General features: G+C 63.3%; 1 protein-coding gene across 1 annotated transcript in view; it reads left to right on the top strand.

The window, feature by feature from the left end:
• Window positions 1-3,247: 3,247 nt before the first annotated feature.
• Window positions 3,248-25,660, top strand: part of LOC307114091 (maestro heat-like repeat family member 5) — a gene marked incomplete at its 3' end in the record, with an annotated part of 28,421 nt that continues 6,008 nt past the window's right edge. The window contains exons 1-18 of the mRNA XM_079796293.1: window positions 3,248-3,298; window positions 4,976-5,135; window positions 7,211-7,263; window positions 9,246-9,353; window positions 9,605-9,721; window positions 10,823-10,942; window positions 11,495-11,647; window positions 11,786-11,908; window positions 12,622-12,701; window positions 13,576-13,711; window positions 14,402-14,497; window positions 15,250-15,354; window positions 16,787-16,922; window positions 17,196-17,380; window positions 20,003-20,152; window positions 20,986-21,140; window positions 24,278-24,437; window positions 24,886-25,064. Coding sequence (XP_079652419.1) covers window positions 3,263-3,298; window positions 4,976-5,135; window positions 7,211-7,263; window positions 9,246-9,353; window positions 9,605-9,721; window positions 10,823-10,942; window positions 11,495-11,647; window positions 11,786-11,908; window positions 12,622-12,701; window positions 13,576-13,711; window positions 14,402-14,497; window positions 15,250-15,354; window positions 16,787-16,922; window positions 17,196-17,380; window positions 20,003-20,152; window positions 20,986-21,140; window positions 24,278-24,437; window positions 24,886-25,064 — 2,252 coding nt within the window. The 5' untranslated portion in view covers window positions 3,248-3,262. The remainder of the gene's footprint in view (window positions 3,299-4,975; window positions 5,136-7,210; window positions 7,264-9,245; window positions 9,354-9,604; window positions 9,722-10,822; window positions 10,943-11,494; window positions 11,648-11,785; window positions 11,909-12,621; window positions 12,702-13,575; window positions 13,712-14,401; window positions 14,498-15,249; window positions 15,355-16,786; window positions 16,923-17,195; window positions 17,381-20,002; window positions 20,153-20,985; window positions 21,141-24,277; window positions 24,438-24,885; window positions 25,065-25,660) is intronic.

Consider the following 25,660-nt stretch of genomic DNA (forward strand, 5'->3'; position numbering starts at 1 on the left):
AGGGCACCCAGGTGCACACACCCAGAAGCTCTTTTCCATTTCAGAATCTCCTCCCGCATCTCGGAATCCATGAAGGACCTGTCCCACCGAAAGGCACCTCAGACCTCTGCCCACGGGGACAGGCCAGCATACCCCCCCACCATCCTCCTGCGCAAGTCCAACAGCAGCCAGGCGGCCCTGGGGCCCCAGACGCACCAGATGTTCTTGGAGAAAGCCTACAACGCAGGTGGTCCCCGGCCCTGGGACTCGGTTCTGGCACTTTCCATCATGGCCCTTCACCTCAAGAGGTCCCGGGGATGAGGCCAGGGGAGTCCTCCCTCCAGGACACGGGGCATGTCAGGGGTGTGGACACACGGCAGGGAGCCCTGCTACCCTCCTTGGCCTCTTCATGCCTCCTGAGCCCCCAGATGCCCTCCCTCACACCTCACCTCCTCTCCTCCCACACCTTTCACACCTTAGAGCCTCCGCCTAGGCCTGGCCTGCTCCCTGAAATGCCTCCCCCTCGTTCAAGGGGTGACGTGCCCCAATCCTTCTAAACAAGGTTAAGTTGCCACCACCTTTGGGAAGCCAGTCTTGATTGCCCTCCTTCTTCGTCAGGGCGTACTGCCCCTGCCCTCCATGTGCCCAGGGCCTTTTGCACAACTACCCACCGAACCAACGTCCACTGATGTTGGGCATGGCTCCCAGAGCTGGGCCCTGGCTCCTCTGTGAGCCCCACACACAGCCCTACAACCACCCAGAGCGAACATCGTTGAATGTGAAACGACTGGATGGAAGGTGTAGGGATGGAGGCATGAATAGACAAGGAGATGGATGGATGGATGATGGATGATGGATGATGGATGGATGATGGATGGATGGATGATGGATGATGGATGATGGATGGATGGATGGATGGATGATGGATGAATGATGGATGGATGGATGGATGGATGGATGGATGATGGATGGATGGATGATGGATGGATGGATGGATGGATGGATGGATGATGGATGGATGGATGATGGATGGATGGATGGATGGATGATGGATGAATGATGGATGGATGGATGGATGGATGGATGGATGATGGATGGATGGATGATGGATGGATGGATGGATGGATGATGGATGAATGATGGATGGATGGATGGATGGATGGATGGATGATGGATGGATGGATGATGGATGGATGGATGGATGGATGATGGATGAATGATGGATGGATGGATGGATGGATGGATGGATGATGGATGGATGGATGGATGGATGGATGGATGATGGATGGATGATGGATGAATGATGGATGGATGGATGGATGGATGGATGGATGATGGATGGATGGATGGATGGATGGATGGATGATGGATGATGGATGATGGATGGATGGATGGATGGATGATGGATGAATGATGGATGGATGGATGGATGGATGGATGGATGATGGATGGATGGATGATGGATGGATGGATGGATGGATGATGGATGAATGATGGATGGATGGATGGATGGATGGATGGATGATGGATGGATGGATGGATGGATGGATGGATGATGGATGGATGATGGATGAATGATGGATGGATGGATGGATGGATGGATGGATGATGGATGGATGGATGGATGATGGATGGATGGATGGATGGATGGATGATGGATGGATGGATGGATGGATGGATGGATGGATGATGGATGATGGATGGATGGAGGATGGATGGATGGATGGATGGATGGATGCATGATGGATGGATGGATGGATGATGGATGAATGATGGATGGATGGATGGATGGATGGATGGATGGATGGATGATGGATAGATGGATGGTTGGATGAATGGATGATGGAGGATGAATGGATTGATGGATGGATAATGGAGGATGGATGGATGGATGGATGGATGGATGGATGGATGGATAGATGGATGGATGGATGGGTCAACGGGTGGGTAGATGGATATTTTTATTAATGGCTGGATTGGGGCATGAGTATAAGGATGGACAGACAAGTGGATGGATGGATGTCTTGATGAACAAACGTAGTATGAATGTATAGATGGATCAGTGGATAGGTGGACGACAGATGAATACACAGATGGATGGACATAAGGATGGTTGAATTGGTGAATAGGAGGAAATATGCATGTATCCCTGCTCCTTCGGTCCTGAATTCCAGGACTGGCTGGACCGTCAGGAGGCCCAGGAATGTGTTCAGTGCTCAGTCCTCACTCTCAGATCGCTTCTCCCCTTCCCAGACCACCCCGCCCGCTGGCACCCTGGACTTCCCACAGCCCCTCCCCCTCACTCTGCTTGCCCTGTGCCGCAGCCATCTGCTTCAAGATGCTCCGAGACCTGAACAGCTCCGACCCCATCCGCCTGAAGTACATCGTCAAGAAGATCAAGAGCATGGCGTACAAAGCCCCCAACCTGGTGCTGGAAACCATCCACGACTACTTTGCCGACAACCCTGAGGTGGGACTTGCTCAGGCCCCTCCCGGAAGGCACGGGGAGCAGAGTGGGGGCTGGAGCCCAAGGCGGGCTCACCTCTGGGCTTCTCCGTGCAGCAGCGACATGGTTTGGGGCAAGTCAACCTCCTCATGTCCAATGGGCTGAGGGGGGAGGGAGAAAAGTGGGCCAACTCGCGTTGACTGACCTGAGAACAATCTCATGATACAAATGTTATGATCCCCACAGATGAGGGAACTGGGGCTTAGGGAAGAGAACTGATTTGCCTAAAGTCACAGAGCCATTAAGTGGCAGAGATGGGTGTGTGGATGATGAGTGGGTGGGTGGGTGGGCAGGTGGGTGGATGGATGGATGGATAATAGGTGAATGGATGATGAATGGATGGGTGGATGGATGGATGGATGGATTGTTGGGTGGATGATTGCTGGGGAAGATGTGTGTGAGTTTTAATAAATGGGTAAATAAATTAAGAAATAAATAAACTGGCTTTAGAGATGAAATTCCATTAGCAGTTCCCTGAGGGTAGGGACAAATTTTTATTCCTCTGTCTCTAGTTCAAGGCCTGCATACAGTAGGTGCTCACTAAGTGGATGCCCTTGAACAAATGGCCAAGGGCATCCACTTAGGATCTTTCCCTTCAGGCCTCCTCCCTCTCCCTCCCGCACCATGTTCTCACTGGCGACTCCCAACTTGTCCCTGAGCCTGTGTCCACTCTGCCGCCCACAGATCTCCAACCGGCACAAGTTCCGGCTGTTCCACATTCTGGAGACCATCATCGGGGCCAGCGACTCCCTGGAGGAGACCTGGGAGCAAGCCTTCATGAAACTGGCCCTGGAGAACATGACCAAGTCCACGGTGGGCCCCTCCCCCAGCCTCCGGCCGGTCAGGGACTCCCCCTGCCCACCCCGTCAGGGACCCCATCCCCGGTTCCCCATGCCTTCCTTTCCCCTTCATCTCTCACAATGGAGACGCCCCGCAGCAGTTTCTTGAGGAGGCGTGCTTGGGAAGCACAACGCTGAGCCAGGCCTTTCCGTAAATCTGTTCTCTGCCCCGTGGACTCCGCGTTGGAGATGGTCTCCCGCCCCTGAGCGGCTGTGGAGACTCGGGAGCCTTCCCCAGCGTCGCTCCCTACCCGCCGCCGCCCTCCTGCTGGCAGGCTCCTGGCAGCTTCTCCTCGCCCCTCACCTCCGCGGTCCACGGGGCCTGCCCGCTCTGGGCCTCTTTTACCACCGGCTCCGGGTCCTGCGTCCTTTCTTTTTCTTTTTTCTTAGTTTTGTTTTTGGGTTTTCTTGTTGTTGTTGTTAACCTTCACCCGAGGATATTTTTCCATTAATCTTTAGAGAGAGTGGGAGAGAGGGGGAGAGACAGAGAGAAACATCGATGTGAGAGAAACACATCGGCTGGTTGCCTCCTGCACGCGCCCCGACCAGGGCCGTCCGGGGAGGAGCCTGCAACAGAGGTACATGCCCTTGACCGGAATTGAACCCAGGCCCCTTTGGTGTGCAGGCCGACGCTCTATCCACTGAGCCACACCGGCCAGGCTGCTTGGCTCCTTTCTTTATGGAAATGGCTCACGTGAATCCGCGGTGACGACGCGTCCTGCGATGCTCTGTCCTGGGCTCCGGGACTCCCGGCCCTCCCAGGCGGCGCTTTCCCAGGCTCCTAGCTTCTCCTCTCGCCTCCCCTCTCCATCTCGGCCCTTCCTTCCGCCCCGAGATGCACTGTTACATCCAACCTCCTATCCAGTCCCCTCCGTCCCTTACCCCCCCCCACCCCCCCGCCCCACGACTGTGGGTCTTTAACTTCCAAGGATCTGGGTTTGCTCTCAGCATGTTCCTCTCCCCCGCGGGCTCCTCCCCCATCGCGGTTCCTCTCTGCACCACATGGTCCTCCCCCATCGCGTGTTCCTCTCCCACCACGTGGTCCTCTCCGCACTCCGCGGGCTGTTCGTACAGCGGCGGGGGCCCTGTCTGCTCTTACCTGGCCGAGGGCAGTAGCACGGGCTCTGGGGAAGTCCCGCCTCTGCCTGGCCTGGGTCCTCCGGCCACTGGTCTCTGGGCTTCGTCAGCCTGTGGTGGTGGCTTTTCTTGTCTCCCGCGTCTGAGGCCTGCCCCGCGCTGGCTGCTGGGGGTCAGGAGTCGATCGGGGCTCTGCACACCCAGGCGGGCTGATGGGTTTGGGGTCCATTGTGGAGTGGGAGTGAGCCCACTGCCCCCAGCCCATGTCACAGCTCTGTCTGCCCTCCTGGGCCGGTGCCGGCCTGGGGGCTGAGGCCGGGAGGCGGTGCGGAGGGCCTGGCCGCCAGGTGACCTGCCTGCGCGCACGGGCCCACTGCCCGCTCAGGAGCCTCGGTGCCCCTCCCGACACCAGCCTCCAGCCTCCGGGGCTGCGGGGTGGGGAGGGCATCGAGGCGCCTGGCCAGGTCTGAGCCACGTTACCGCCCCCACCAGGTGCAGGGGCGTGGGAGGCGGGGTGCTGCCCCGGTGCCCTGTACGAGCGCCCACGCTTACTGCTTGCGCCCCTCGCCCGCAGGAGCTGGACGAGGCGTACCAGGACGCGGCCGGCAACGTGCTGGTGGCCATCTGCAGGCACTCGTGGCGGGCCGTGGCCCAGCACCTGGAGGCCGAGGTCCTGACGGGCGTCTTCCCGCACCGCAGCCTCCTCTACGTGATGGGCGTCCTGACCTCTAAACGTACGTCCTGCCCGTGGGTCCTGAGGCCCCCGGCCACCCTTTGCCACCCACCTGGCCTGGTGAGGTGGGCAGGTCACGGAGAGACATCCAGGAGGGGGCGGGCGGGGAAGCACGTTCGGGGCAGAGGGCAGTGGGCGGCGGACCCAGCACCCCACAGCGCCCTCCCCTCGGCCAGCCGGGCCGGGCGGGACCCCTGCGAAGGGGAGCGCTGTCCAGCTGTGCTGCCCACCCCGACCCTAAGCTGGGGTCTCACTGGGATGAGGGCTCAGCCACTGCAAGACAGCAACTGTTGACGGAGGACCTGCCCTGTGCCAGGCCCCCTGCCATCAGGAGCTCACAGGGAGGCAAGTGCCAACTCTCAACGGGCACTCACTCACTCATTCGCTCATTCATTCACTCACTCACTCATTCACTCATTCATTCACTCACTCACTCATTCACTCACTCATTCACTCACTCACTCACTCATTCACTCACTCACTCACTCATTCACTCATTCATTCACTCACTCACTCATTCACTCACTCATTCACTCACTCACTCACTCATTCACTCACTCACTCACTCATTCACTCATTCACTCACTCACTCACTCATTCACTCACTCACTCACTCATTCACTCATTCATTCACTCACTCACTCATTCACTCACTCATTCACTCACTCACTCACTCATTCACTCACTCACTCACTCATTCACTCATTCACTCACTCACTCACTCATTCACTCACTCACTCACTCATTCACTCATTCATTCACTCACTCACTCATTCACTCACTCACTCATTCACTCACTCACTCATTCACTCACTCATTCACTCACTCACTCACTCATTCACTCATTCATTCACTCACTCACTCATTCACTCACTCACTCATTCACTCACTCACTCATTCACTCACTCACTCACTCATTCACTCATTCACTCACTCATTCACTCATTCACTCACTCACTCATTCACTCACTCACTCACTCACTCATTCACTCACTCATTCGCTCACTCATTCACTCACTCACTCACTCATTCACTCATTCACTCACTCACTCATTCACTCACTCATTCGCTCACTCATTCATTCACTCACTTATTCACTCACTCACTCACTCATTCACTCATTCACTCACTCATTCACTCATTCACTCACTCACTCACTCATTCACTCACTCATTCACTCACTCACTCACTCACTCACTCATTCACTCACTCATTCACTCACTCACTCATTCATTCACTCACTCATTCACTCACTCACTCACTCACTCACTCATTCACTCACTCACTCATTCACTCACTCACTCATTCACTCACTCACTCACTCACTCATTCATTCACTCACTCATTCATTCACTCACTTATTCACTCACTCACTCATTCACTCACACTGTGAGCTGAGCTCATGACTGCCCAGCTGGGGAGGTCCTGGGCTGCCCTGGCGGCCATCCGGGAAGGCTTCCTGGAGGAGGAGGCCAAGTCTAAGCTGTGCCTTGAGGGGTGGGTAGGAGTTTGAGGAGGGAATTGGTCGGCGGCATCGGCAAGGGGTTGGAGGCCGTGGGAGGACAGTGAGGCCTCAAAGGTCATGCGTGGGGTTAAACACCAAGGCCTGGGAGAAGGCCGCTCCATGGCCTCTGCTCTGCACCCCTGCCCTGGGGTGGGCGGGCTGGCTGGAGGTCCCTCTGTGCCTGGGGAGACCTCTGAGACCCCCAGGCCATTCCTGAAGCAGCCCCTCCCTCTGAGGCCGGGTTTCCTGTCTCACAATGCCACCCCCCCCCACAAGCCTTATTCTCTCACCTTCACGGGACCCCCGCCCGTTTCAAAGGGCCATGCCGGAGCAGCCCCTTCCTTCGCCATTGGGGAGCCCCACGTGGCCTCCTGGGGTCACAGGGCAGAGCCAGCGGGGCCACGGCTCCAGCCCCGCTCTGGACCCCAAGCCCAAGCACGGTCACAGCCCTCAGAGCTCCTCCACCCCGAGCCGAGGCAGGCGCCGTCACCCCGACTCCGCCCCGGGTCCGAGGGACAGAGGAAAGGAGTCTGTGCCTCAGGCTCAGCCCCCGAGACCCCTCTCTCCCACAGAGGAGCTCTTGAACCAGGAGGAGAAGGCGTGCTGGGAGGAGTGGCTGACCAAGGTAGGGAGGGGCCGGGCAGGCCTCCTGGGGGCCATGGGGGAGGGGCAGGGGGGGCACCAGCATGGACGGCACCTGCTCAGCCCATGGGGGGCGGGGACAGGGGACGGGGGGGGGGGGGGGCTTGACCACAGTCGTGGGCTGGTCCCTGGGGGACCTGGGATTTGAACCTTGGCCCCTAAGAGCCTGGCCCAGGTGTCCAGCACATAGAAGGCCTTCCCGCCCATCCTGGGGGCTGGGCCATGCCTGAGGGGCCGGGAGGGGCAGGCAGGAAGCAGCTGGGTGGACTGAAGACGCCAGAGCCCAGGTGTCGCCCACCGGAGGGCCGGTGTGGCTGGGCGGAGGAGCTCCGGACGCCGGCTGACCTGGGTTCAAGGTCAAATCCAACCAATCACAGCCCGGCTGTGCGACCTGGCTGACCCACTTGACTTTCTCATCTGTCACCGGGGATGCGAGTGCCTGGTCAAATGCACGCTGTGGGGCTCGGAGGGAAAGTCCACGCGCCGGGCCTGCGAGGGGTCACCGTCAAATGGGATCTGGAAGCAACGAGGCAGGCGGCGGGGGCGACACAGTCGTTACAGAGAACCAAGACGGAAGCTCACTCCGGGTGGAGAGAGGAACAGCCTCACTGGCCGAGTTACCTCCTGGGCTCCTCCCCGTGCACACGGGCCCTTCGCAAGGACAGTCACGCGGGGCCACGTGTCCTGTCCCTTCACCTGAAAGGACCGCGATCAAGCAGGCCCGCTCTCGGGGCAGGACGTACAGACAGCCCTGGGGGGCGGCGGAGGTGTGGAGAGCAGCCGGCACCCGCGCACGTGGCCGGGTCCCCGGGAGGGCGGAGGCCGGCGAAGGAAATGAGGGAGCGAACGGGGAGGCGGGCGCACCGGGCACACGGGGTTCGGCCGGAAGCAGCGCCTGGGAAGGGATGTGCCTCGTTGGAGCCGGTGGCGGAAGAGAAGAAAGGCGTCGGCTCTGCTGCCGGAGCCTTCGTTTCCAGAAAAGAGCAAATGAAACCCAAAGTGAGCAGAAGAGAAGCAATGGCAAGGAAGGAGGGCCGGGCCTGTGTGGCCCAGGGGACGGAGCATCGGACTGTGCGTCGAAGGGTCAAGGGCACGTACCTGGGTCGCAGGTTCGATCCCCAGCCCCGTCGGGGAGCGTGCCGGAGACAACCCCTCGGTGTGACCCTCTCACATCGATGTCTCTCCCTCTCCCTCCCTCCCTCCACCTTCCTTCTTCCCACGCTCTCTAAAAATCACTGGGAAAATGTCCTCAGATGAGGATGAACCACACCAAAAAGCCCTAAGGAGGAAGCAAGAAGGTTTCTACGGAGACAGGAGAGCGTGCGCCCGAGGCAGGGACTCACCGAGGCCTGCGGCTGAGGAGCGCCTGGCTGGGCCGGCCGAGAAATTGAAGCCACAAGACGCCGGCGCCCGAGAAGCAGTGGGAGGAGCCCCGTGGCCTCCACGCAGAACGCGCAACAAGGACACTGAGCCCGGACACGGGACCCCGCGGCCCAGGGAGACACGGAGTCGGAGCCGTCCGTGTCCAGGGACCAGAGTCATGGTCACACACCCGCCCCCCAGGAAGTACTCATGCGTCCCGGTTCCTACATCACGGCTAAGGGAGAAAGAACCCAATTCTGCACATTTTTTTAAAAACACGTTTTTATTGATTTCAGAGAGGAAGGGAGAGGGAGGGAGAGATAGAAGCATCAATGTTGAGAGAGAATCATGGATCCATTGCCTCCTGCACGCCCCCTACTGAGGATCGAGCCCGCAACCCAGGCATGTGTCCTTGACCAGAATCGAACCCGGGACCCTTCAGTCCACAGGCCGATGCTCTATCCACTGAGCCATACCGGCCAGGGCCCAATGCCGCACATTCTTAGGAGGGGAAGGGGCAAGAGGACGAGGGGTCAGGCGCTGAGGGGGCCGGGGTGGCCCAGCTCAAGGGAGGCCCCAGCCCCGCCACCCATCTGCTCGCAGATAGCCTTCAAGTCGACCCAGTTCCTGAAGGTGGACGTGTGGTCCAGGGAGCTGCTGTGGGTGCTCACCAGGCCTGACCGGACCGTCCAGGAGCAGGCCCCCGAGAAGGTGGGCCCCGCCCCGCCCCGCCTCCCCGTGCGCAGCCCCGCTGCCTGTCGGTGGGATGCACGGCCGTGGGGAGGCCCCAGCCCTGGAGGGAAACGGGAGGACCCCAGAGAGACGGGGGCGGGATATGGGGGGGGCTGAGCAGCCGTACCCCGAAGCCCCACTACCAGGCAGGTGGATGGTCCACAGAGGGCGGCGCCGGAGCCCGGGCCGCCAGGTGGACGGGGATGGACAGGAAGCTGAACCTCCCCCAGGCCTTCCTGTTCGTCTTCTACGGGCTGGTCCTTCAAGCTGAGGACGACAGCGCCAGGGTCAGGACGCACCTGGGCACCCTCCTGGGGACGTCCCACCAGTGGCCGAAGCAGAGGGAGGTGAGCACCCAGCTCTCAGCCTGACCACAGGCTGACCCTGACCCTGGTCACCCTGACCCTGGTCACTCTGAGCCCTGACCCTGGTCACACCCTGAGCCCTGACCCTGGTCACACACTGAGCCCTGACCCTGGTCACACTGAGCCCTGACCCTGGTCACACTGAGCCCTGACCCTGGTCACACTCTGAGCCCTGACCCTGGTCACACTCTGAGCCCTGACCCTGGTCACACCCTGAGCCCTGACCCTGGTCACACCCTGAGCCCTGACCCTGGTCACACACTGAGCCCTGACCCTGGTCACACCCTGAGCCCTGACCCTGGTCACACCCTGAGCCCTGACCCTGGTCACACCCTGAGCCCTGACCCTGGTCACACCCTGAGCCCTGACCCTGGTCACACCCTGAGCCCTGACCCTGGTCACACCCTGAGCCCTGACCCTGGTCACACTCTGAGCCCTGACCCTGGTCACACTCTGAGCCCTGACCCTGGTCACACCCTGAGCCCTGACCCTGGTCACACCCTGAGCCCTGACCCTGGTCACACCCTGAGCCCTGACCCTGGTCACACTCTGAGCCCTGACCCTGGTCACACTCTGAGCCCTGACCCTGGTCACACCCTGAGCCCTGACCCTGGTCACACCCTGAGCCCTGACCCTGGTCACACCCTGAGCCCTGACCCTGGTCACACCCTGAGCCCTGACCCTGGTCACACCCTGAGCCCTGACCCTGGTCACCCTGAGCCCTGACCCTGGTCACACCCTGAGCCCTGACCCTGGTCACCCTGAGCCCCTTCACAGACTGAGCCCATCACACTTGGGTCCTCCTTCTCCGCTCACACCTGGCTCCTGGCCCCTCGTTCTCACTCTGGTCATGTCGGCTCACAGCTGAGGGGGGATTACTGCCTCCTGACTCCCCACCCCCCTCCAGAGCCCATAAGAGAACCCCGTGGGGCTGGGCTCAGAGATGCAGGTCCTTAGAGTGGGCGGGTGGGAGGGGGATGTCTATGACCTCAGACCAGGCCCCTCCCTTCCTGGGCCTCACTTCCCACACCCGATGAGGGGCCACTGGTCCTGGGACCCCACGTGGTGACCTGTCCCCCCCAGGGCATCGCCCTCACGGTGGGGCTGACGGCGGTACGACACCTGGACCACGTGTGGGCCGCCCTGGAGCAGTTCGGCCGGAGCTCGCCCATCAAGTGCAGCCTCCACAGCTTCTCCCCGAAGGTGCTGGCTCGGGTCGCGGGGGCCTGGCACCCGGGGCCCTGCCCCCCGGAAAGCCCTGAGCCTCCCATGGACCCCGGGGCGGGTTAGGGGCACGAGCTCTGAACCGCGTGTCCTAGCCTCCGGTTCAACCAGCCTCTAAGCCCACCTGCGGTGTGACCCCCGTGCCTCAGTTTCCCCTCTTGAATAATTCCCTCCTCGCTGGCCAGCTGCTAGGGAGTGCTGGGTGACGGCCCCCCGCATGGCTGCGGTGGGCGCTGTGCGTTTAGTAGTTGCTCTTGGTCGGGCCTGGCCTGAAACAGGAGACAGGGCCAGAGGTCACGTGCCTGGGGAGACGGATGGAGCCGCCGCGCACCCCCCACCCCCCCACCCCCGCCCCGTCCGCACTGCACCGCGGATAACCCCCCAGGGGCAGAACCTTTTCTCCCTATTTTCCTCCCGAGGTAAACTGAGGCCCGCCCCCTCAGAGCACCCTGGCTTCAGGGCGCTGCTAGGGCCCGGGTCCCTCCCGACTCGGCTCCCCCTCATCCGCCGCCCGCCCCGCCCCCCCCCCAGGCCCAGACGTCGGAGGACCTGCGCTGGAAGTGGGCCAGCAGCACCCTCCTCCTGGCCTACGGGCAGATGGCGGTCAAGGCCAAGGCCCACATCCTGCCGTGGGTGGACAACATCTTGTCCCGGATGATCTTCTTCTTCCGCTACAGCTCCTGGGTACGTCCAGCGCCCGGCCGCCCCCCCCCCCTCCCCCTCCCGCTCCGCAGCGCCTGCTGCCACGCCTGACGGGGCTCTGGCTCTCTCCTGCCCTCCCCGCGCCCCCTCCCCCGGCTCCTGGCCTGACCCGCACGCCAGGACGAGACCCTGAAGCAGAGCTTCCTCACCGCCATCCTCATGCTGGTGGGCGCCGTCAGCCGCAGCGAGGCCGCCCACAGCTACCAGTTCTCCCAGATCCCCGAGCTCTCGGAGTGTCTGATGGTGAGCGCCAGGCTGGGTGGCGAAAGGGAGGGAGGGTACCTCCCCCGTCAGGCCAGCTGGGTTCCTTCCTAAGAGGCACCGCTGGGAGGGGGCTGGGTCTCTGAGGCCTGTCCCAGCCCCTCTCCGCTTTCCCACCTGGACGCTCGTCCGTGCCCCCTCTTCCCTCGGTCCCTCCAGGTCCCCTGAGCTGGCCAGGTGTGCCCCCCCCCCGCCCCCAGCACAGGGGACGCTGCTGGGGTCCAGCAGGCCGACCCGTCCGTTCTGCTTACCCCGACCCACATAGAAACAGTCATTCCTAGAGAGTGTGGGCTCACAGAACACAGGTTGTGGGGGACACACACACGTGTGGACAATGACGGGAGGGATAATGGCAGCATTCCTATTGGCTGAGCGCCTCTGTGACTCAGACACGGCTCCGTCACGCATAACACATGTGCAGCGAAGCCCCGGCACCTGGGAATGAGCACGCTCAGAGCAGCTTGCAGACCCGCCGAGGCCAGCCGCGTGGGCAGGCAGCACTAGGCAGGGCCTGTCTGACCTGAAGCCCATGTTCTCATCCTCTAAGGGGGCAGGTCAGCATGCGGGGGGTGAGGAGCCAGCACACACCCGGGTCACACGCGTGCCGGGCACTGAGGTCTTAGGAGGAGATCCGACTTGGTGTCGGGACGGGGTCGGCCCAGGCGTGCGTGACGGCTGCACCTGGGCCTTCGCAGGTTCTGATGGAGAAGGAGCCCAAGGACACGCTGTGCACGCCGACCCGCCAGCAGACCATCCACATCATCTGCAGCCTCTGGTGCGCGCCCCGCCGCACGCGGGGGAGGGCCTGGGGTCAGAGCCCCGCTGGGAGGGCGAGGGTGGCCATGGCGGCTGGAGGATGGGCATCCCACAGAGACCAGAGCATTGGGCCCTGGGCGCAGAGTAAGCTGACCCCTACACACTCAAGGTCAGAGCTGTCACTCAGCACAAGACCGCAGCCACAGCCGCGTCTAGAGCAGGTTCCAGCCACTGGAGGAGAAACTACACAGGGAAACCGAGTCTACACTCCAGCCAACGTCTCTGAGACGGAAGGGAGGGTCCAGGACCCCAGCACAGGGAGAGGTTCTGACTTAGCCGTCCGCCTGCAGGCAGGACGAGGGGGGACCCTGGCCAGGACAGGGTGTCTGCCTGGGAAGCGGAGGCTGGGGGCGCTCAGCGCTGGGTGCTCCCTGACTGCAGTGGGGCCCAGCAGGCAGCAGCCAAGCATCCTGCAGGCCCAGCCCCGCCCCTGGCAGGTGGAGGTGGCAGGTGGAGGTGGGCGGCCTTCCCCAGAGTGTAGACCAGGCTCGGATCCCAGCAGTGCACCAGGGCTGGGGAGACACAGGCTGGCCTGTGAAAGGTGGCCGGGGTGCAGGGCTTGGCGAGTCCCTGCTCCCAGCCAGGCCACTGAGGCCCTCACAGCCCCTGTGGACGTCACCTGCACAGGAGGCTGCCACAGGGCACAGAGGGGAAGGCTGGGAGGCGGACGTGGACACGTGTCTCTGGTCCAGGCCGAAAGGCCGGAGGGGAGGGAATGCCTGGGGGGGGGGGGAGGCGCTGCTCTGGGCTTGCCGGCTCCTGGCTGTGCTGGCAGATGCGCCTTCCCATCCCCAGCCCCGCGCCCTCCTCACCACCGCCTGTCCTCCGCGCAGTAAGCTGAGGCCGCCCCTGAACCTAGAGAAGAAGTCGCGGCTCCTGACCGTCTGCCTGCGCAGCGTGCTGGCCCTGCCGCTGCTGGACGTCCTGGAGAAGCACACCTGCCTCTTCCTGGAGCCGCCCGACGTCCAGGTGCGCCCGGGCCCGCCGCCTCTCCGGGGCCTGGGCGGGTGTGTGGCTCTGCCTGCAGCTCCGCCTCTCCGGGGCCTGGGCCGGTGGGCGGCTCTGGCTGCTGCTCCGCCTCTCGGGGGCCTTGGAAGGGCGCTCGTGCTAGCTGAGCCCCTGCTCGGGGCCAGGCCTGTGGAGCTCCCCAGGGACCCAGGGGGTGGCGGCCAGGGCCCCGATGGAGGGTGGGCTGCGCCATTTCTGGGGCCCCTCCCTCTGAGCACGCCCTGGCGAGCCAAGCAGTAAAGAGTGGGCGCCTGTGTGGGGGGCCCAAGAATTGGAACCAGGTGCAGACTCTGCCAGGAGCACAAAATGGAAGTGCCGGCTCTTGTTCAGTCCATTAAGAATGTCAGATGGTGAGGGCAGAGCAGTGCGGGGCCACAGGGCCTCCCGAGGCCGGGGCTGTGCGCTGCACTCCCGCGAAGCCAGCCCCGCTCCGAACGAACTTGCCTCGGCCGCTGAGAAGCCTGTGCCCTTGGGCCGGCCCAGACCGCCCTCTGCCCAGCCACGCCTTCGGCCAAAGAGGGCGGGCAACCTGGCCTGGGGTCGCAGGCAGTGGGCACCCCAGCACTGAGAGGCCAAAAGCACGCGGCCCGCAGAGGCCTCGGCCTCCAGCCACCCCGGGCGCGGTGCCACCTGGCGGTGTGTGTCCCGCAGAACCTCTACAGCCAGACCTCCGAGGCGCTGGACCAGATGCTGCAGACCTTCATCACCCAGAACCCCACGGCCGAGGAGCTGCACTTCCTGCTGTCGGTGAGGGGGGGCGGGGGCGGGGCGGGGCACAGGCAGGGCTGGTCAGAGGGTGAACCGAGGAGGATGTCCCAGAGGAGACCAGGTGGAGGTTGAGGAGTGGAGTCTGAGCCTCCTCATAAGCCTGCTCCTTGCAGGGGGCGGGGTCTGAGCCGCGGTGGGCGGAGCCTGAGCCTGGCTTATAGAACAGCTCCTTGCAGGGGGCGGGGTCTGAGCCGCAGGGGGTGGAGCCTGAGCCTGGCTTATAGAACAGCTCCTTGGGGGGGAGGGGGGGGTCTGAGCCGCGGTGGGCGGGGTATGGAATGGGGGCGGGGCCTTGCTGTGGGTGGGCGGGGCCTGAGCCTGGCTTATAGAACAGCTCCTTGCCAGGGGGCGGGGTCTGAGCTGCGGTGGGCGGAGCCTGAGCCTGGCTTATAGAACAGCTCCTTGCGGGGTGGGGGGGGCGTGTCTGAGCCGCGATGGGCGGGGTATGGAATGGGGGCGGGGCCTTGCTGTGGGTGGGCGGAGCCTGAGCCTGGCTTATAAAACAGCTCCTTGCCAGGGGGCGGGGTCTGAGCTGCGGTGGGCGGAGCCTGAGCCTGGCTTATAGAACAGCTCCTTGCGGGGTGGGGGGGCGTGTCTGAGCCGCGATGGGCGGGGTATGGAATGGGGGCGGGGCCTTGCTGTGGGTGGGTGGGCGGGGCCTGCGACAGGGCGGAGCCTGGCCGGAGTCGGGTCCCAGGCTGCAGCACCCTCCCCTGCGCCCCTAACCACAGCATCTGTATGTGTGGCTGGCGTCCGAGAAGGCGCACGAGCGGCAGCGGGCTGTGAACAGCTGCATGAGCCTCCTCAAATTCCTGAGCAATAACCTCTACCTGGACGTGAGTACCTGCGCCCGGGCCCCACGCCCCACGCCCCACCGCCTCTGCCGTCCCAGCCAAACCGGCCCCTCCCACAGAGCTCTCAGGGTTCACGGCCCCCTGTGCCCCTGCCACCAACCCGGGGTGGATCCCTGGGTGCCCTGCGGTGGCCAGGGAGTCCCCCTCTTTACTTAGGAGGAAGCAGGCTGGGTGGGGGTAAGGACTCTGAAGTCCGCCTGGCTGGGCTCGGAACCCAGGTGCCCTGACCCTTGACCCAGGAGGCTGGGTTCTGGTCCAAGCCCCTGGAAGCCCCACCCTGAGTTGTTTCTCCCCCCACACACACCCCACCCCCACCCAAGGACACAGCGGGAGTCAGATGGAGTGGGCCCGCTAAGGGCTCCTAAGGTGTGAGGCCTGCCCCGGGCACCCCCATCCACCGCCCTCCGCCCATCACGACCCCCATCGGTTCCTGGGTCCCAGCTGAACCCCCATCTGTGGGCTGGTCCCTGGGTTGAATGGACAGCAGCCCGTATTCAGGGAGTGAGCTGTGCTTTGTCTATCAGCCAAGATCAGCACTGACTCCTTAGGGAGCCTGGTGGGGAGATAAGGAAATTGGTTCCTGTGCCTGATGCCTGGAGGGCGCGCCTTTCTCCGGAAGGCGGGGCGCTGGGCGGGCCTTGGGGAGCAGGGTCGGCTCTGCCGGAGGCTCACTGCGCAGACTCCGCCAGCTCCCCACGCCCAGGAGGACCCCTCCAGATGGGTCCAAAGGGCTTCAGTTTCCACAGCACAGAACTGAGACTAGGGTGAGGCGAGCTCGCCGGGGGCGCAACAGTTATGGGGGCGCCAAAACACTGCCCTCAGGATCAATACTATTTAAAGGCGATGTTTTAACCGACTGCGCCCGCACCCTGGGGCCGGGCTGCCTGAGCCCCGGGTCTGGGTTGGGGTGAGGCTAGGGAGGCGCCGTGGGTCGCGGAAATGGAGACCCCGCGCTCTTTGCTTACAATGTTGAGACTGATTTCCGGGTGGGGTTTTCCTGGTCACTGATTTTTACTAAATCCGCATGAAGCATGATTTCTCTTGATTTCTGAGTGTTTGGGCCACCCTTAAAGGTCACCCACACATGCCCTGACCGGTGTGGCTCAGTGGATAGAGCGTCGGCCTGCGGACTGAAAGGTCCCAGGTTCGATTCCGGTCAAGGGCATGTACCTTGGTTGCGGGCACATCCCCAGCAGGGAGTGCGCAGGAGGCAGCTGGTCCATGTTTCTCTCTCATCGATGTTTCTAACTCTCTATCCCTCTCCCTTCCTCTCTGTAAAAAAAAAAAAAGCTCACCCACACTGAGACCCCGCTGCCACGTGCCTGGAGGCCCCCGACCCTGGTGCTGGGGGGAGGGCGTGGCCGGGGGCTCCGTGGGTGGGTTCTGCCATCGGGTCCCTGCACTCTCCCCACAGCCGAAAGAGGACTTCAAACGGATCGGGCAGCTGATGGGCATGCTGGGCATCCTGTGCCAGGACCCGGACAAGGCCACCCAGCACTCCAGCCTGGAGGGCCTGGGCCACCTCTACCAGCTCCTGCTGCGCCAGAGAGGTGAGCTCCCGCCGGCCCACTGCCACCTCCCACGCCGGCACCCCTGAACCCAACTCCCCCCAGCCTGCCCCCAGCCTACCTCTAACCCCACAGGGGCCCCCAGAACCTCTGAGTCCCATCCCCAAACTGGGACCCAGACCTGACCCGGTTACCAACCACCCTGACTCCTGCCTGTCCCAACCTCGTCCCCAAGCCCACCCCTGCCCGGCGCCCACCCCTGCCCGGCGCTCACCCCTGCCCGGCGCTCACCCCTACCCACTCCCCGGCCAGCAGAGGCTTCGCGGGTGAAAGAGCCGGTCCCCAAGAAGCTCGCCCAGGCCGGCCAGGCCGGCCAGGACGGGGCCCTGCTCTGGAGCAGCGGAGACCAGAAGGCCGCGCCCCCCGCGCCCCCCGCGCCCCGGGAGGCAGCGTTCCCGAAGGACCAAATCTTCCAGCTGAGCAGCCACCAAGTCACCAAGGTCAAGGCCCTTAGAATCGTGGGCAGGTCCGGGTGGGGGGCCGTGGCCATGCTCTCCCCCCACCCCCACCGCCGTGCCCTCTGATGAGGTTCCGGTTCCGGCTGCTGGCGTGGCCTGGCGGGACCCAGGGGTCAGCACCTGGGCCAGGGCATGAGTATTAAAGCCTAGGCCAGGATCTCATGTGCGTCTCTGGTGGTTAACTGAGAGCTCTGGGGAGCCCCGGCCGCTGGCCTGGGACTGGGGAGAACGGGAGGGTGGGAGGGCGGGGGGGGGGGGAAGCTGGGCACAGACGCTGGGGTCAGCAGCCCAGCCCAGGCTTGAGTCCCAGCTCCTTCTTTCACACCTGCGACCTTGGACAAGGCCCTGCTCTCTGAGCCTCAGTCTTCCTCTGTAAAATGGGCGGAGTGGTGTCCGTGGCACCCCAGCCTCCATGGCGCCCAATAACCGGTGCCCGTGGGCGGCTGGCAGGGCAGGTGCTCTCTGAGGCGCCCAACGACCTCCTTCCCGTGGCGTCTGAGTCCTGCAGGCGCACACGGCGGAAACAGGCCTGCCGTCCTCGTCTGCGCAGGCGCCTTCTTAGCCTCCGACGCCAGCCCTGTCTCCTCTCCGCTGCCATCCGCTTTCCCTCCCGAGCCCTCCGCGGCCAGGGGCTCGGAGGAGGCAGCGCGCCCCACGTCCCTCTCACCACAGTGGAACCGTATCTTAGTGACACTCGCATCTGGTTTGGTTGCACTGCCTCCTGAAGATGAGCGAGGCTGGGCGTGGCGAGGCTGGGCCGGCGTGGACCGGTGTTGCGTGGAGCCTCCTGTTCTGAGTGCGCCGTCCATGGTGTCTCTGGCACGTGGCCTCGGCTCACCCGTTCTTGGTGTTGAGCTCGTGGCTCTGGAAGACCCTGTGCTCGGTGTGCTTGCCAGTCGCCCCCGTTAGACCAGGTGCACCCCAACCCCGACGCAGGGCTCAGCAGGGCCTGGTGGGAGAGCCAGCCCCCAATACACAGCCACGCGGTTGAACCCAATGGTGAAGAAGTGGGAAGGGCCCCGCGGTTCCGAGTCTGGTCCTGGCTGACCCAGCAGCCGGCTCTGCAGCGCAGCGAGCTCGGTGAGGCCGTCGGAAGTTCCGGGCAGAAGACCTAAAGCCCGCGGGCCAGGGCCAGGGCGGAAACACCCGGGCTGGCTCCCGTTGATGCCAGAAAGCCTGGGCCGGGGCAGAGGCAGAGCCGGAAGGGAGGGCCGTGGGGAAGGGCCCGGAGCACCCAGGCCCTCCGGTGGCCTGAGTCACCAGGGCTGGGAGGGGCGGTCTGCCCCTGAGCAGAGTGGGTGTTCGGCTCTGGCTCTCCCTTGGACAAGTGACAGTGACAGGCAGGGGCACAGGGGGAGCGGATGGGAGGGTCTGCTAATCCCGATGGCAGGTCGTTTGGAGAACAGGTCTTGGTTCTAGTCCCAAGTTCTGATTCCCCAGATGATCTGGATACGCTCACCTTCATCACTACCACCACATTCACCACCACCACCACCACCCCCATCACATTACCATCATCACCAATATCATCACCATCCTCATTACCATCATCACCATTATCATCACCACCTTCATCACCATCATCACCACCACCACCACCACCATCACATTACCATCATCACCATTATCATCACCATCTCCACCATCACCACCACCACCATCACCCCCATCACATTACCATCATCACCATTATCATTACCACCTTCATCACCATCCTCATTACCATCATCACCACCTTCATCACCATCTCCACCATCACCACCACCACATTCACCACCACCACCACCACCATCACATTATTATCATCACCACCTTCATCACCATCCTCATTACCATCATCACCATTATCATCACCACCTTCATCACCATCACTACTATCACCACCACTTTCATCACCACCACCACCATCTTCATTACCATCATCATCATCTCCATCATCACCATCACCACTATCACCACCATCACCATCATCCTCATTACCATCATCACCACCTAGGCCAGGATCTCATCTGCGTCTCTGGTGGTTAACTGAGAGCTTTGGGGAGCCCCGGCCGCTGGCCTGGGACTGGGGGAAATAGGGGGGCAGGGGGGGTGGAGGGAGGAGCTGGGCACAGACGCTCATTTCACAGAGGAAGACTGGGTGTTTACCTTCCTGAGCCAGCAGGACTCGAGGATTCTGAGTATCTAACCACCATTCCAAGTTGAATTTCTTCCCAAACATTCTACAGACTAGCACCTTAACCAAAATTTGACATTTTAGAAAACAATTTAATCTTCTAACAAATGTTCTAACCAGATTTGTAATCGCCTAATATTCCTTTTTAAAGGTTAGTAGAAAATGCAAAAATTTCACTGAAATGATTTTAACATTCTAACAACTAATCACCTAACATTCTCACAAAGATCTCACTAACATTTTAGAATAATAAGATTCCAGTAAATATTCTGACATCCGTTATGGACCCGGAGGAGTGGGCTCAGGAGTGTGGAGGTGCTCAGAGACTTGAGGCGCCTGGAGCATGGGAGAAGGGGTACGAGCCGAGGTGGGACGTGGGCGCCGGGGCAGGCGCCCGCAGTGACGCTGCCTCACTCCTGCCGCCACAGGAGGTCATGAAGCATCTCACCCTGGCGGAGCTGACCGACCTCATCTGGACGGCCGTCGAGGGCCTGGGCTCCACCAGCCCCTTCCGCGTGCAGGCGGCCGCCAGCATGCTGCTCACTGCCGTCCAGGAGCACGGGGCCCAGCTGGAGACTGTGAGGGCCGGGGAGACGCGGGGGGCAGAGGGGGGGCCAGCAGTCACACCCCAGGGCCAAGGCGTGGCCCTGAGCTTGAGCCTGATGGCGAGACACGGACCCCACCCTGGTAGGCTCCGAGGAGGGAGGGAGGGAGGGAATGGCCCAGGCAGGTGTGCTGGGCGCTGAGTGCGTGGTGGTGTGCGCGGTGGTGTGCGCAGGGGCAAGCAGCAGGCAGGCGCTGAGTGCGCAGTAGGTGGGGCTGGGGAAGAGGGGGCACAGCCAGGACCCTCCGGCGCCTCGGCGCCCCAGTGGGCGGCCCGGGCAGATGAGCCAGGACGGCACGGGCCATGCCAAGGCCAGGGAGTGTGCCTGGCGGGCGGCGCCCCAGACAGAGGGTGACGAATGCCAGGTCCTGCAGACAAGGCCTCGGGCGGGTGACCCTGGTCTGGGCGTGAACGGAAGAGGGAGACACCAGCAGCGGGAGCGGGAGGGCATTGCGGGCACAGGAACCGTCAGGCCGCAGCGGTGGAGACCAGGAGGTGACGAGGTGGGTGAGTCTGGCTCCTCCGAGGCCTGGGCAACATCAGACGGAGTCAGAGGCCTCAATACCTGCGAGAGGTGTGGGACTCCTCCCTCTCAGGGGGACTCCCCCTCTGACCCGTGTCCCGGGCAGGGCCCTGCCTCCTCCCTCAGACCACCCTGGGCAGGCCTGTCTCCCCTCAGGCTCAAGCTCACGGCCGCTCAGGAGACTTCCACGCTCACCAGGGCAGGGCTCCCGCCCCTGTAGGCTCCCCAGGACGGGCCTGGCCCCCCTCAGACCGGCCCCCTCCCCCACACCCCCTCCTGCGCAGGTTGCCAACCTGGGCCAGGCCATCCACCTGCAGCTCTGCTCTGTCCGCATCCCCCAAGCCAAGGACGATGCTCTGCAGGCCATCACCCTGCTGGCCCGGAACCACACCCCCGAGCTGGTGGCCGCCTTCCTGGACTTCTCCATAACCCTGGACAGGTGCCCGGCCCCCTTCCCTCACGACCCCCTGCCCCACCTCCGGCCTCCCCCAGCCAGGGGGCGGGGCCTCCACCCCCAGCTCTGCCCTCTTGCCCACCCCCTCCCAGGCCAGGGAGAGTCCACTGACCTGCTCCTGGATCGCGCACCTCCTGGGGCGGGCCCCGGGGAGGCCCTGCTCGCCTTTCATTCTATCTGTGCTCCACCTAACACACCCTGTCCGGCCTCGACCGCCCCCGCCCCCCGCGTCACTGTGGAGAGCGGGGTCCTGACAACCCCCCAGCCACACCAGAGCCTCCTTCCTTCTGCTCCCCCAAGGACCCCCCTCCTCCTACCTGCCCGCCAGGGGCCTCTTCCTCCCTCGCATCTCAGCTCTGACTCCCACCCACCACGCTCCTGCCGCGGGGCCTGGAGGCGTGGTTCCTGGCCACAGACACCCTCTCGCTCCCTCCCCCGCCTGGGTCTGGCCCACACTGGCGGTGGTGGCCGCACCCTCATCCAGTCCCTTGGCTGGCGTCGGCGGGTCACTCCTCGCTGGTGAAACTCACTCCTGACACGTCCTTCCAGGAGGGCGCCGGGGTCAGACCCGCCAGGTTCCTCGTGTGGGAAGCTGTCCGCGGGGAGGACGCTGGTCTGGATATCAAACCCTTGGTTGGCGCCTTCCTTTATCCCGTGTCTGTCCGTGCTGCTCAGCGGCAGCCCTGCTTTGTCTTTGAAGTTTGACGACGATGGCCTGTTTGCCCTTTTTCGCAGATGGCCCCTTTATCTGTGAAATGTAATCGTCGCACTGAGACACGTCTCCGAGGCGGTGGTTCGTTCTCCCAGGGCCTCGGTTATGTAGGTTAAGTATTTCTGTTGCTGTTGTTTCTGAAAAGTCCTCTTGGTTATCGTTTTAAATACTCGTTTGTTCCGTTGTTGTTTTGCGTCTTCGGAGAGTCGGGCGATTCGTAGCTGCTCTCTCCTCACCGTCTTTCCTCCCCGGCACCTTCCCGCTGGTCCTTCCGACTTCCTCCTCACACTCACTTTCACTCCTGATTGTTTTTACTGCTCTTCCTCCCGGCCCCTGAGTACATTGTCACTTGAGTCTTACCACTCTTGGGCACCTTGTCTTGGTTTTTTGTTGTTGTTGGTTTTTTTAAATATGTTTTTATTGATTCTAGGGAGAGAGGAAGGGAGAGGGATAGAGAGATAGAAACTTCGATCGGCTGCCTCCCGCACGCCCCCAACTGGGGATCCAGCACGCAGCCTCCTGGTTCCTAGGCCAAAGCTCAACCACTGAGCCGCCCCAGCTGGGCAATCAGGCATCTCTTAAAGGCGCGAGGCTGGGTTTTATCTCCTGAATGTTCTGTTGTTCCCTCCGTCCCTCTCCTGAACGCGGCCGGCTCTCTTCCTGTCTTTCCAGAGGCTGGTGTGCCTATCACACGCACAGGCCGAGGGGACGCTCCTTTAAGCGCTCGCTGGAGCGTGTTCACCTCCTCGGGGCGTCTGATGCTTTTCCTGCACCTGGAGGTGTCCGGGGAGAGCCCCCTCCCTCCGTGCTGGTTTTGTCTCTGGCTCCCGCGCAGCCAGACGGTCTGTTAACGCCTCCGGTCCGCGTGAGATGCTGTGGAGCCTCCCCCAGGCGTCGCGTTCAATGGCACCCTCTTCTGCCAGGACAGACCCAGCCGCTCAGGCGGTTTCGTGGTTTGGCGGCAGGTGAGGGGTCACGTGACCTCCAGTGTTCTGGGTTCTCTTTCCTCCTTCAGGCCCTTAAATGTTTCCCTTTTGTGTCTGAAGCCTCCCGACTGCCCCCCTCACCACCGGGCCCCCCTCACCATCGGCGGCGCCAGGTGCACCCTCCCCACGTCCCCTCCCCACCCCCACGCCTCACAGACCCTGGTCTCCCGCCATGCCAGAGCCCGGGTCACTCCCACACCGTCAGGCACATTTCCTGGGTCTGCCGCCGCCAAGTCCTCCGGGAGGTCACCTGCGTGACCCCCTCCGCGCACACAGGCTGCCTGAGTGACGGGCACCCACTGGGAGCAGAATAGAAACCCGGGCCCGGGCACCTGGCTCCTCACTTAACGCCCCGGCGGCAGGTTTTGGCCCCAAAGAGAGGACGTGGCCGGCCCGAGGTCACGGCCGGCTCGGGGTCTCCACTCCAAAGGCCCCACCTGTCCAGGGGGCAGTGACCACACTGGGGACCTCCCAGAGTCCCCTGAGCTGTTGTGCCCACCAAGCCCAGGGTCAGGCGGGACAGGGTGCCTCCCGGGGCTCAGGGGTGGCCTTCCTGGGGTCTGTGCTAAGTCCGGGGGTAGGAGCTCACGCAGCCCGCCCGCGGTGGCCCTCCCCCCCCTCACCCACCATTCCAGAGTCCCTCCTGCCCTCCAGCCCCTCCCACTCCGGCCCCAAGACCACCTCGCCCAGAAAACAGGGCCGTCAGAGTCTCGCCTACATCTCGGGAGCCCCAGCGCCCCCGTACTCCCCCAGATCTCACAGAACCGTGACCTTGGACCTGGCGGAAAGGTCATAGGACCACCAGGCCTGGCCTCCAGTCCCGTTTCCCAGTTCCAAGGAGAGGCCTGGTCAGAGCACATCCTTCCTCTCTTGTCCTCTGTCTCCCCATCTGCAGAATGGGCCCAAGGACACTGCAAAGCTCTGCCAGCCCGTCACGGCCCCGCACGTGACTCAGGTTGGGCCCCGGGGGAGCTGGACCCCAGCAAGCCCAGGCCTGGGAGGAGGAAGCCAGGCAGGCTTCCAGGCGGAGGCGACTGCTGGCGAGGCCTGACGGCCGTGGAAGTAGGCCAGTGCGGAGGGGTGCTCCACGCACAAGGAATGATAGCCTCCGTGGAGGCCCAGAGGCAGGAGAGGAGGGAGGACAGGCAGGGGCTGGAGGCCAGAGGGCAGGGGTCATAGGGCGGTGGCTCTGAGTGCCAGCCGGACGTGCCCTGCCAGGACGTGGGATCCATGGGAGGTGACAGAGTCAGAGTCTGCAGCTGGGGTGACAGGGCTGGAGGAGAGACCCCGAAGGTGGGGAGACCCAGGAACAGGGGCCCGGGGCCTCTCCCACGTCCCCCCGGCCACGCCTCTCCAGGCACCTGAGGCCTCGGTCACGGCGCGCACCGGCCGGCTGAGCCCTCACGGTGCCCCTCTGCCCACAGCCACGCCTTCCAGCTGTGGAGGGCCCTGGGGGCCGAGCAGCGTGGGAGCCGCCTGGTGCTGGCCACCCTGCTGGCCTGGCTGCAAGAGAGGCCCCTGCCCGGCCGGCCCAGCCACAGCGGCCTCCCGCCCGCGGACAAGGCCCACCTGCGCCTGCTGGCCGTGAGTCTGCCCCGCCCCCGGCCGTCACCCACCGCTGCGGGCTGAGGCGACATCCTGTGGCCAGTCAGGGAGATACCAGCGGTGTCTGGGAGCCCTCGGTGTGCCAGGCCCGGGGACGGGCACCCTCCCAGCCCTGCCCAGCCGGCCTGGAGAAGGGGTCGGCGTGGGGTCAGCAGGTGGCCCTGCCTGCATCCCAGCACGCCCGTGTCCCTGCCCTGCCCTTGCTATGGCCGCTCAGTGCCCCCTGAGAACATTCTGGACCGAATGCCCACCCCCCCCCCAAGTGCAGGAGGCAGCAGGGGAGTGGGCAGAGCCAGGCCCGTGGGAGGGCACCACAGGGGCTCGGCCCCATGAGCAGGGAGGGGCGGCGGGGTGGCCACGGGTGTGATGGACGGTCCGTCGGCAGGCCTGGCCCGGGCTCCAGTGAGCGCCCGCTGCCGCCCGACAGGCCACCAACACGCTCCACAGCCTGCAGCTGGCGCAGGAGTTCAGGAAGACGGTGCGGGAGGCCTACCCGCAGCTGCTCCTGGCCCTCCTCACGCAGGTGCACTACGTCCTGGAGCTGCACCTGCCCTGGGAGCCGCCGCCGCGCCCCGGCCGGGCGGCCGCCGTGTCCAGCCCCCTGAGGTAAGGGGCCGCAGGGCCTGCCCCCTGAGGCTGCAGGTGGCTCCGTCGGGCAGCTTCCAGCTACGGGCACTCATCCGCTCACAGTCCCAGGGGAGTCGGCCTCCCAGGGCTCAGGGGTGGCCTTCCTGGGTCCGGGGGTAGGAGCTCACGCAGCCCACAGGGCTGCTCCCAGTGAAACCTGGGGGAGCTCCTTCCTGCCTGGCCCCGCCCTGGGGGCTCCCTCCCCGTCCCTCGCCCTGGGCATCTCCCCGTGTCTGCCTCCATCCCCTCTTCCTGATGGACTGGGCCCTCCTAATGACCTCACCCCACCTCGCGCCCGTCTGCAAAGCCCCCGTTTCTAAGTGAGGCCGCCCTCCCGGGGCCTGGGGTCAGGCTCTGGCATCATTTGGGGGGGACGCAGTTCAACCCTCCAAACCCGCCTGTGGCCGGCACAGCCGTGGCGTGTCCCCTGACTTGTCACCCGAGGGTGCTCCCCAGCAGGGGCGCCCAGCTGGCACACGGGACTCCACGGGCCGGATTTGCCATGTCTCCCCCGAGTGTGGTCCTTGCAGGGATTCTCTGAGGTGAACGTGTCCCCGTTTTACAGACGAGGAAAC

Source organism: Cnephaeus nilssonii (genome assembly GCF_951640355.1).
Source record: "Cnephaeus nilssonii genome assembly, chromosome: 18".
Lineage (NCBI taxonomy): Eukaryota > Metazoa > Chordata > Mammalia > Chiroptera > Vespertilionidae > Cnephaeus > Cnephaeus nilssonii.